General features: G+C 43.0%; 1 protein-coding gene across 2 annotated transcripts in view; it reads left to right on the top strand.

The window, feature by feature from the left end:
- Window positions 1-12398, top strand: part of EIF2B3 (eukaryotic translation initiation factor 2B subunit gamma) — a 120429-nt gene that overhangs the window by 96336 nt on the left and 11695 nt on the right. Inside the window, exons 9-11 of one of the 2 annotated variants that reach the window (XM_063105396.1) lie at window positions 843-920; window positions 1670-1818; window positions 9994-10068. In XM_063105396.1, the coding sequence (XP_062961466.1) occupies window positions 843-920; window positions 1670-1818; window positions 9994-10000 (234 nt within the window). In that variant the 3' untranslated portion in view covers window positions 10001-10068. Of the gene's footprint in view, window positions 1-842; window positions 921-1669; window positions 1819-9993; window positions 10069-12398 lie in introns of those variants that run through there. The other variant, XM_063105395.1, reaches the window with a different exon arrangement.

Raw genomic sequence — 12398 nt, 5'->3', positions numbered from 1 at the left:
AAGCAGGTTCATAGATAGCCTGAGGCTGGAGAAGTATCTTCTAAGTACTAGCAGGGACTGTGCAGCAGACAGGCCTGAAAGGCCTTGGCTGGAATGTTACAGAAGAGATCCCAGGGCTAGGGGCTAGGGGATTAGCCTTCACATGCCAGTGCAGCCAGTGCTGACAAGGCCTGCCTTGGCTAATGTGGCCACCACACAGTGCTCTAACCAGCATTCTGCCTATGCTGGAGAATAACAGACAGGCACACTATCTGTGTCTTCCTAATGCGTTGGTAACCAACCCCCCACCCCCGCCACCAATACCCCTAACCTTTTCAGTTTTCTTGTACTGGAGAGAGAATAGTGTGAACTTCCCCTTCACATTTGCTTTTGGCTAGTGAAGAACATAATGACTTCTTAGAGTCTGTCTTGATTGTAAAATTTGTCTAACATTGCTCCTATCCTCACCTCATGCATGGCCACAGTGGTCCAGGAGGTGAGCAGGAACCTAGGATGACTATGACCAGGACTTGGGGTGTTCCTGGCCCTCGTCAGGCCTCCTTTACCAAGAAGTGCTGCACAGGTATCTCAAAGGCTTGTCTCACTGGGAGGCAGTCCCAGCTGAGGGACATGGTATCACTTTCAGGGAAGAGTACTCTCAGCTAAGAAACTGAGGATAAAACTATCTAGAAACTACCACATAAATAATCCTAGCCCTAAGGGAAATGCAGCAGCTTTTTGTTCTCACCCACATGGACAGGAAACTGTGACTAAGAACTTCCCACATCTCTGATTGCGTGCTAAGTTCTACTTAAGGTGTTTTCAGGTGTTTTTTGGTCTTTTACCAAAACTCTTTCTTCCAGGTGCCCAAATTGCTGCCTGTTCTCTGTCCAGAAGAATTACTGGTCCATTCATCAGCCCAGATTGTCAGCAAACATCTGGTAAGTGCTAGTGTGGGCCAGGCAGACATGGGATCTTCTCTGGGGACATTGAGACTTGTCCTTCAGAATATGGATCGAGGCTCTCAAGTCCTGAACCTTATTAGCCCCTGGGAGATCCCAGTTGGGTTCTTGTAATGCAATGTCACTCAAGAAGACTGTCTGGACAAGTACTGAGTCTCTAAGGAAGGGTCCATTATAGTGTTGGGACTTAGACATAGGAGCTTTCTTTTTTTCTTTCTTTTTTTTTAAAAGATGACCAGTAAGAGGATCTTAACCCTTGACTTGGTGTTGTCAGCACCACGCTCTACAAGTGAGCGAACTGGCCATTCCTATATAGGGATCCAAACCCATGGCCTTGGTGTTATCAGCACCACACTCTCCCAAGTGAGCCACAGGCAGGCCCTGACATAGGAGCTTTCAATCTCTGTCCCTCTTCTTATCCTGATTTGAGCACTCTCTTCAAGAGAGCACATCTGTGTACATCTGTGCACACAAGTGCATGAGTGTGTGCATATATGTCTAGTATTTTTGTTTTGTTTTCTTGGCAAGGGTGGGCCCGTGCTTCAGTATAGGTTTGAGTAGGTCTCAGAGGTGTTGTGTGACCTGTGGCCCTGAGAAATACTGATCATGGTCCCTCTTGCTGGTGTGTCTCTATGGAAAATCCCATTAGACCCCAGCCTGAAGGATCTGGGGGGTGGTATGCAGTTGGTTGAGAAAGGTGGACAAAGTTTTATATTTGCCTTTTGCAGGTTGGAGATGACAGCCTCATTGGGCCAGATACACAGGTTGGAGAGAAGTCATCCATTAAGCAATCAGTCATTGGTTCATCCTGTGTCATAAGAGATAGAGTGACTATTACGAATTGCCTTCTCATGAACTCAGTCACCGTGGAGGAAGGGTATGTTTCTCCTTGTGCCCACTTGAGGCAAGGCTCCTGGTACCCCTAGGAGGCTTTGGGGGCCAGTCCAGCCCAGGAAAGGACTCACCTTGGGGACAGGAAGAAAGGGAAAAGGAAGAAAGAAGGAGTAGTGCCTAGGCCCTTTGAGGCCTTGGTTTTGCCTCTGTAATGACATGATCTTTCAAAGCATTTCCAGAACCCTTCTCATCTTATGACAATTGTGGTCCTGGAAGAAGCTGCCTTCTCTTGCCTTGGTGTCCTACTTGATGTGAATGGCCATAGTTGTGTGCAACTGGCAGTGCTGGAATGACACTGCACCAGTGCCTGAGGGTCACCTTCCCCTATCTTGGTATCCCAGAGCAGCCCTGAAGAAGGCAGAGGCAAAGGTGGAGTGGACATATAAGCCACACACTGCTTTTGAGGAAGAGCTGCTTCTCTACAAGTTGTGGAGAATCTTTCCCATATGGAGACATTTTAGAGTGTCCTCCGATCTTGGTTTATGAACAGTCTGGACTTGGAGTGAGAAGACCTGAATGATGTTTAATGAGATTCTTTCTAGATGTGAACCTCAGGTTTTTCCATGTGTAAAATGCAAGAATAGATGGAGGAAGAAAGGAAGGATATTACTAGATCAATGTTTTTCAGATGTTTTTAGAAAACAAACTTTTTCTTAAGAGAAATCTTATGCAGAAACTCAACATTTAAAACCTATAAAAGGGATGGCCAGTTAGCTCAGCTGGTTAGAGTGCAGTGTTATAATACCAAGGTCAAGGGTTCAAATCCCATTACTGGCCAGCCACCAAAAAAAGAAAAAAAAACACCCCATAAAAACCAATAAAAGCACAGTTGCTCCAAATCTAGTGGTGAGAGGGCAAAAAAGGGTACCTCCTGTAGAGTGTGAAGCAGATTCATAAAATAAATTTTGAAAACCACTGGGCTGGATCAACCTGAGGTTGATAATAGCTTTGACATCTGTTGATTTCTCTGTCCAGGAACTGACAGGGGAGGATAGGGGAAGACTGCAATGCCAGTGAAAGCTGAATTACCTCTCAAAACCTGCAAGTGAAGGGATAAGGGAAACACTTTAGGGAGAGGAGCTGCCTTTACTCTATAGGAAGAGTGACTAATGGAAGACAGTGGATAGGATTGAGGGAGGAAGTACCTAAATAAAAACCAGGAAAGTTGGTGAATATAGGGTTATTGGCCACTGAACTCTATCCTTCCCCCAGCCCACTTTCCCAACTTGGCATAAAGCTTTCAGTCAGGAGTTTGTTTTTTTGTTGGTCAGTTGGTTGGTTGGGTTTTTAAAAAATTTTTATTGGATCAAAATTGATTATACAAATTTTTAGGGTTCAACATTGAGATATGTTGATCAAATCAATATTACTAGCATATGTATTGTTACAAATAGTAATTATTCTTTACACCCCTTGTCCAATCTCTCCCCATCCCCCTCTCCATTCTCCCCCTCCTCTAATTATCCTAGATTTCTTTTCTCCTTCCGGAAGAATAATGGTTACTCTGTTGATTTGTTGCCTAGATGATCTTCCAATGCTGAGAGGTGTGATCAGGTCCCCCAGTATTATCATAGAGCAGATGCTTCTTCTGTCACTCTGAAATGGGCTTTGTGGAGAGAGACATCCTCTTCTTTTCTTTATCTCTGCTTGTGACTCTCCTTGCATCAATGCATTCCAGTGGCTGGTGGACCATCTGTGTGGTGGTTGTGGCATCTAGCAGCTTTTGTGACAGACATGGTTATAGTGGTGGCTGTGGTGGGCCACCCACACAGAGGTGATGTTTTTGGCATACTCCTTTGTGCTGGCAGTACCTGGTGGTGGGGACTGTCCAGTCTCTGGCTCCATGCCTCAGGTCCCTGGACAGGGCCCTGAGGCCCTGGCAGTGTGCCTGGTTGTGGGAGGGGGGTCCGGTCCACTTCTCCATGACTTGGGTCCCTGGGTGGGCTGCATGGTGTGTCTGGTTGTGGAAGGGGGGTCCAGTCCCCTGATCCATGCCTCAGATCCCTGGGCAGGCCCCGAGGCACAGGCATGGTATGCCTGGTTGTGGGAATGGGGGGTCCAATCCCTGGCTCCATGGCCTCAGGTCCCTGGACAGGTCGCGAGGTGCTGATGTGGTGTGCCTGGTTGTGGGAGGGGGCTCCAGTCCCCTGCTTCATGCCTCAGATCCTTGGGTGGGCCCCAAGGCGCTGGCATGGTGTGCCTGGTTGTGGGAGGGGGGTCGTGTCCAGTCCCCTGCTCCATGCCTCAGATCCCCAGGTGGGCCCCAAGGTGCTGGCACAGTGTGCCTGGTTGTGGGAGGGGTCCATTCCCAGGCTCTGTACCTCAGGTCACCAAGCAGGCCCTGAGGTGCTGGTGTGGTGTGTCTTGTGGGGGGGGGCAGTCCCCTTCTCTATGCCTCAGGTCCCCAGGTGGGCCCTGAGGCACTGGCTGTGTGCCTGGTTGTGGGTGGAGGGTCTGGTCCCCAGCTGCATGTCCCAGGCCCCTGGGCAGGCCCTGAGGCCCTGGCAGTATGCCTGGATGTGGGAGCGGGGTCCAGTCCCCACCTCCAAGCCTTGTTTTCCTGAGCGGACCCTGAGGTGCTGGTGGTGTGAGTGGTTGTGGACGGGGGTCTGGTCCCTGGCTCCATGCCTCATGTCCCTTGGCAAGGCCCCAAGGCGCTGGTGGTGTGCCTGGGCCAGAACTAATTTTTGTCCTTTGCTTACTTCTAAAACGTGGGAACTTCCTGTGGGAACCAGTACTTGAGCTGTGTGGTTGAGCTAAATTGCTGCTTTGCTGCTGTTTCCCTAGGGAAGGCTTTTTGTGCAGCTCAGGGTTTAATGGTTGACCTTATAGGTACTTCCAGCTCTCCAGGGACTGGGTGCACCTTGGTTGTGTAGAAACTCTGATCTGGGCCTGAGTTTTTTCATCAAACTGCACCCCATGCAATTCTCCATTCCCAACCAGTTTCCTCTGAATGGTCCTGCACTAATTGGGTGGCAGATCGGCTGTCCTTGCTGTGTCCCAGTGTTCTCCTGGTGGGCCTGTCTCCCCCACTGCCTGTGCTCCAAACACTTCCCATGGGACGGGCCTTGCGCCAGTCCCTTGCGATGACTCACTGGCCTCTGAGTGATTCCCCTTTTTCAGCTGTTGTGGCTCTTCACTCCTGCATGGGTCCACGGGAACCCTGTTAGTATTCTTGCTGTCCTGGGGGCCGGCAAGGCCCTCTTCTCCCCTGCTGCCTCCAAGTAACTCCATCTGAAGGGCACAGCTGCAGCTTCTGCCGGCTCCTGTTCCATGAACTCAGTAGCTCCAGCCTTAAAGCAGCTGCGGCCCAAAACGCTCAGAGCAGTTTTTTCCTTCTCTCATCATGGGTTTTCTTGCCTTCATGAACTCCGTAGGTCTCTCCTCCTCTTCCCCTGAGCTCCAGCCATCCCAGCTTGGCTGATGTTATATTTTTATAGTTGTTTATTGGTTGATTTATAGGAGAGAGTGATGCTGGGGACCGTCTATTCTGCCATCTTTACCAGAACTCTCAGTCAGGAGTTTGGAAGAGCCTTCTCTGGGAAATCTGACCAGGCCCATGAAGAAAAACCTAAATTTATTGACATCAGAGATTTCTATCTAACCCTGTAGTGAAGCTTATGGAGGACAAATTCCATTCTTGTGCTTTGAGCTTCCAAACAGCTCTTTAAGCTTGCACTCCTAAATAGGAAGCAATAACAAAGGTTTTACAGAGATCTAAAGAAAGCCTCTATTATGAAAGGTAGAGATCAAATCAAACAATAGAAAAAAAGCAACTTAGAAGAAACAAATTCTGCAGGGACAGATAAGTACTTTTAAACTGTCATTTCAAAAAACAAACAAAGAACTCTAGGAAATTTAAAATATAACAAAAAGGAAAAACTCAGTATAAGAGTGGAAGATAAGTTTGAAATTTCCCAGAATGTAGGGCAAAAAGACAAAGAGATGGAACATGGGGGGAAAAAAATGAAGGGGCTGGCCAGTTAGTTCAGTTGGTTAGAGCACAGTCATATATATAACATCAAGGTCTGAGTTCCCGCCCTCCCAAAAAAGTGGGGAGAAGGAGAGAGGAAGGAAAAAAAAAATGAGAAGACCAGTCCAGGAAGTCCAACATCCAAATAGGAATTCCAAAAATTCCTCTGTTGATAAAACAGGAGGAAATAGTTTAAGAAATAATATAAGAAATGCCCCAGAACTACAAGATATGAGTTAACAGAATGACAGGGCCTGCTAAGTGTCCACATCATTTTGAAATTTCAGAACACTGGAAACAAAATATGCTACAAACTTCCAGAGAAAATAATAGATCATTATACACCTTATCAGGAACCAAAATGGCTTTGTACTTACCAGTAACAACTATGGAAACTAGAAAATAGTGGAACAATGCTTTCAAAATTCTAAAGGAATGTCAATTTCAATATAGAATTCTATACCCAGGCAGTGTTAATCAAGTGTAACAACAGAATAAAAACATTTTCAACATGAAAATTCTCAAAACCTTTGTAGATTTATTTTATCAAAATGAAGAGTAAACCACAAAGAGAAGGAACCAAAAGATCCAAGTTAGAAAAAGGCAAAAAGAATCCACAGGATGACAGTAAAGGAGATAAGGATGACAGCTATGCTTGAGGCACAAAAGGAGTAGTTACTCCAGAGTGGCACGAAACAAAAGAATCCAGCACTATTCACAATAGCCAACATATGGAATCATCCTAAGTATCCATCAACAGATGAGTAGATAAAGAAAATGTGGTATATATACACAATGGAATACTATTGAGCCATAAAGAAAAAGAATGAAATCCTGTCTTTTGTGGCAACACAGATGAGCTGGAAGACATTAATGTTAAGTGAAATAAGCCAGGTACAGGAAAATGAATATCACATGATCTCACTCATATGCAGAAGCTAAAAAAGTTCATCTCATAGAAGTGAGGGTAGAATAGTGGTTACTAGAGGCTGGGAAGGATAAGTGGCAGGGGTACAGGGAGAAGTTGATTAAAAGATACAAAATTACATCTAGATAGGAAGAAGTTCTAGTGTTCTGTAGCACTGCAGGGTGGCTATTGTTAATGATAATTTATTGTATTTTTTCAAGTATCTAGAAGAGAGGATTTTGTATGTTCCCAACGCAAAGAAATGATAAGTGTTTGAGGTGATGGATATACTAATTGCCCTGATTTGATCATTACACATTGTACGTATCAAAATATCACTCTGCACCCCATATAAAATATGTACTATTATTATGTGACAATTTTTTTTTTTTTTCTTTTTTGGCAGCTGGCTGGTATGGGATCAGCACCATGTTCTAACCAAGTGAGCTAACCAGCCAGCCCCTAAAAATAATTTTTTAAAAAAGAATCCAGAAAAGACTTGTTTAGGGAGATGAAACCGACAAAATACCAGATACGTAAGAACATCTTGAAAGGAGATTTAGACAGCTGGCTAAAAGTTTGGGGTTGAATTGGTGATAACATAGAATACTAAGGGGGGAAAGGGAGGGGGGGTTAGCAAGAAACTGGTAAAGGGCCACAAAAATGATTGCACTGTAAAAAAATAAAAGATAAAAAACTTTTTAAAAAATAGAAGACTAACAAAAACATGACAGTTATTAATTCTGGGAAAACAAAAAGTTGTGCAAGAAATGAAAAGACATCATTCAGGTTGAACACTTCCAATCTGAAAATGTAAAATGCGAAATGCTCCGAAATCTGAAACTTTTTGATCACCAATATGATGCTCAAAAGAAATGCTTATTGAAGAATTTCAGATTTTGGAATTCTGGATTGGGGATGATCAACCAGTGTGTATTCTGCAAATATTCCAAAATGTGAAATCAGAAACACTTCTGATCCCAAGCGTTTTAGATAAGGTATACGCAACCTGTAGTTTGCTGTGTGTCTCAGCTACTAAGTAGGACTCACATAGTCATGATAAAGTAAACACTGTTGACCAAAGTTATGCTATAACTCTATTGAAAGGATGAGGGACAGGAAGGGAAAGGACAGGAGCAGAAGAGAGAGCTAAATCCTCATCTTTTATTGTGGGAAGCCATTTGATAATGCCCAAAACTGAAAAATCAAGAAATAGTAATGTAAATATATTATTACCTAGAGACATGGAAGTAAATACTGAAATATTCAGCAAAAAGAATTCAAAGAGTTGAATTTGGGAAGAGGGAAATGAGGAATAGGAGGAACAGGGGACTGCTGTTTTTCATAATAAAATGTTCAGAACTATTTGTCTAAACTACTAACTTTAATTGCCAAAAAAAAAAAAAAAAGCGAGAGTTTTGTGATACACTGCTATCAGTGATGTGCTGATAAGTTAACAACCAGCTCTCCAAAGGAAAAAAATAAATAACCTGATTTGTAACATTTGCCAATTTTCATGATGTAAATTCTCCCATTATGGCTAATGATATCACTGAGTTTAGAAGAGATGCTGATAATCAGCTAGCTCAGGCTGGAACAAGCCAGCTCTAGCACACTACTGATAGAGAATCATGTCAAATATTTCATTCATTTATCAAATACTTAAGGACCCACTTTATGCTGAAGACTGTGCTGAGTAGTGAAAGAAATAAAACTATATAAGGCTCAATCTCTTCCCTCACAGATTTCATAGACTATATTCAATAAGAGTTACAGGGGCTGTGATAGAAATCTGTATGATCACAAAAGAGGAAAGGATTAAGAAAGACTTGATTAAGGAAATGGCCCTTGAGCTGAATCTTGAAAAATTAGTAGAGCCACATGAGCTAGAAAAAGGAATGTTCTAGATACTCAAGAGTGTGAAGTATGAGAGATTGTATCATTCCATAAACATCTCCTTACTTTGATCTTACCTCAGATGTCACCTCTTCAGTGGAGGCTTCCCTTACTACCCCATCAGAAGTCATCTGTCCCAGTAATCTCCATTACATCCACCTGTTTTATTTCCTTCATAGCATTGTCTCTATCTGGCCTTATCTTGTTGACATGTCTCTCACAAGTAAAACATTAGTTTGAGAATGTAAGTATCTTATCTTTCTGCTTCACTGCTATATCCTGAGGGCCTACACAAACTCAATAAATGTTTGTTGTGTGAGTGAATGGTAAACAATTCGTAATGACCAGAATATAGTATTCAAAGAGGAATGGAGACAGGGCCGTAAAGATGGACAAGGGCCAGGTCATGGACTATCCCCTAAGAAGTTTGGTATGTAATAGTAATTTAAGCATTTAAAGCAAAGGAATAACATGATTAAATTTGCATTTTAGGAAGATCACTTTGGCTATGGTGTGGAGGTTGGTCTGAAGGGATATTATGGAGACAGAAAGACTATTGAAAGAAGGTCCTAAACTAAGGCAATAGTAGTGGAGATGGTGATTAGAAATAATAAGGTGATAAAAACAACAAAACATGGTGACTGCCTGGACATATGAAGTGAAAGAGAAATTAAAGAAAACTACCAGATTTGTTGCTTGAGCAAGGTTTCTGGTGTGCTATTCACTAAGATAGAAATCAGTAGCAGAGGAGCAAGATTTGCAGGGTGGGAGGTGGGGAAACTATGAGTTCCCTTTTGTTAAGTTGAGAACATGGTGATGTGCAGGAGGCCTTGATATGCAGGGCTGGAGCTCAGGAAAGAAGCCTGTGCTTGAAGTACAAATGTGAGAGTAGCCGACATAGACCTGGTAACTGAAGCCATGAGAGTAGATGAGATGACAAGAGTGTGTGGTATAAAAAGAAAAGAAACCAAAATAAAACCTTGGGAAACATCAGCAATTTTCGACATAAGCAAAAGAATCTAAGGAGACTGACATCGCATGAGTAAGGAAAGGCTAAAAGGGGTGAGGGAGAAGACAGTTGATAGGTAAAGCCCAGGTTTCTAGTTAGTGTACTCACTGAGATGAGGAAGTATAAAGGAGGAGCAGATCTGTTGGGGGACAAGGTCTGTAAAGGGCACGAGAGGTTGAAGCATCTGTTGGACATCCAGGTATGTGGAGGTGTCTAGCAGTCAGTTTGTGGTTAGAGGTTGGAATAGGTCAGACCAAGAGATAAAGTCTTTTTCTCTTTCCTGAATCATTGTGGTGTTTGCTAACTTATTTTCCTGTCTTTGTCTTTTTTTCTCTTCCACATTCATCCTTCCACCATTGCTGCTGTGGATTAGAACATGAGCTTTGGAGTCAGACTGCCAGACTGAATCCTGGGTCTGCCACTTATTAGCCACTTAGAGAATTGGCCTTTTACTTCTTTGTGCCTGATTTTCTCATTTTAAAATGGGGTAAAACTGAACTACCTCTAAGGTTTATTTGGAGTACTAAATGAGTTAATAAACATGAAGCACTTAGAACAGTGTTTGACACATAAAATGTTAGTTGTTATTTTTATTTATTTTTTATTATTGTTATTATTACTTTATCACATTTCATAAAGGTGGCAGGTTGTCAATGTTGTCTTTCTTAAAGAATCTCTCTCTCTCTTTTTTTTTTCTTCTTTTTTTGCGTCTGGCTGAATGGGTATCCGAACCCTTGACCTTGGTGTTATAGCACCATATTCTAACCATCTGACCTAACTGGCCACCCCAACATGTCTGATCATATCCCTATTATCTTAAAAAAAATTTTTGAAGGCTCCCCATTACCTTTAGGAGAAAGTTAGAACTTCATGGTTTCTCATGATCTGGCTCTACCACTGATTCTGGAATTTATGAGTGAGATGAGGCCTGAGAAGTCATCCAGCTCAACTCCTACATTTTTACAGAAAAATTAATTGTGGCATTCCAGACTTTTTTCTCATTACATCTCTGCTATTCCATGTCTTATTTCAGACTCATGCATAAGACTGACAGACATCACCATTCTCTTGAATACCAGAACTACACTTACCATTATCTATTTGAGCACCTGGTTCCAGAGTAACTCCTGAGGCTTTGTAGCTTTCACTCCCTCATCTTGCCTCAGACCTTCCAGAGAACATAATGCCATAACTTTCCACATTTGCTGTAATTAGCATCCTCTCCCTACCCTCCTGTGTGTGGGCAGACAAAGGAACAGCTCTCTAGCACTGCGTGAAAGTCCAGTGTTAGTGTCCTAACTGACATGAAGAGATGTGGTGAGGAAACTATGGCTCCTAAGAAACTACAGCTTGCTTGTATGAGAGAAGAAGTTCAGAGAAAAGGCCTACCATATCCTGAGCCAGTTGCTGTTTTGGAGGAGACATAATCTTGGATAACCTAATAAGATTTCTAACTGGAAAAACTAAAAGGTTCAGATGGCTGCTGCTTCTACTTTTCCAGCTGAAAAGGTTGAGGTAAAGCTATAGGCAGCCCACATAGGGCTAATGACTAGGAAGGCCTATTAGAGATTACCCAATCCTGCAAATTAGCCCCTGGTGATAAGATTAGACATCCTGCATCTCATATGAACTTTTTCCCATTATTTTGGAGTCATTTAATTTTAATTACTTATGGTAAATTTGGGAAAGGTAATTAAATTTCAGTCATGTGAGACTTGATTACTCTGCTACTGTTATGTCTGGGCTGAGTGGCAGAGTAGGAGCATAAATTTGTCCAGGAGGGAGTTTCTCATATTAGTGTGCTTATCTCTGCTAGCAGTGGTGTGCTGCTAAGGCCTTCTGGAAAGTTGCTTGGGCACCTCCCAAAGTCCTCAGGGCTTGAGGGATGTTAATAGGACTACCCTGGAGAAGACGTAGGTGAGAGTATACAGAGAAGCTCTATCTTTCTCATTTCTGCCACTTTATATGACAGCTGATGCTGAGGAATCCAAAGTCTAGTGATAACTTCATTGTCAAGGCTTGCATATCAGTCCTGAGTTCTGCATATTTGGTCTCCTGATCCTGAGCAACATCTCCTGCATTTCCCTTAGCACAAGGCAAGTGACCAAGCAGCAGTCTAGGGTAGCACCTTCACATGTAGCCAGATTTTCACCTAGGTTTTCCATGCTTTCTGCAGTTGGCAAGTGCAGCCCTCAGCATCAAACAGGATACTACTGCTTCTTGTTACCCTGAGTGTACCCTTTGGCTATACTCAACCAGCTGCCCCACCCACTGGGTCCCTTACTTTTCCAGTCCCCTTTATTCCTGATATTCACTCTGCCTGAATTGCCTCTTGTTAGAGATCTTTACCTGTAGAAATTCTACCCATCTTTCAGGGTCCAATGAATATTCCAACCTCCTCCATGCAACCTTCTTGAATTGTCCTAGCCAGAAATTATTTTCCCCACTTCCTTGCTCCCTGTGCACCTATAATACTTTATTTATGCTCATGTGGCAATGTGGCACTTACTGCACCATTCTTTTCTCTTCACTAGACTATAAATTCCTTAAATATAGACGTGCTTCTCATTTATCTTTGTGTCCCCTAACTCCTTAATACTGCTCTTTTTATATACTAGATTCCTTGTAAGTATTTACTGAATAAAACATGGAGATCACTCACAGATTTAATTGGCTGGGTTTCTGTCACAAAATCCCTGCCTACTTCTAGAAAAAATAGTGGAGTGAGTGAATGACTTTATGAAGCTCACCAAAATTAAAAAACAAAACAACAAAACC

This window comes from Cynocephalus volans, chromosome 8 (genome assembly GCF_027409185.1).
Source record: "Cynocephalus volans isolate mCynVol1 chromosome 8, mCynVol1.pri, whole genome shotgun sequence".
NCBI classification, from domain to species: Eukaryota; Metazoa; Chordata; class Mammalia; order Dermoptera; family Cynocephalidae; genus Cynocephalus; species Cynocephalus volans.
Note: the sequence above shows the minus strand (reverse complement) of the source record. Positions and strands in the feature narration are given on the sequence as shown.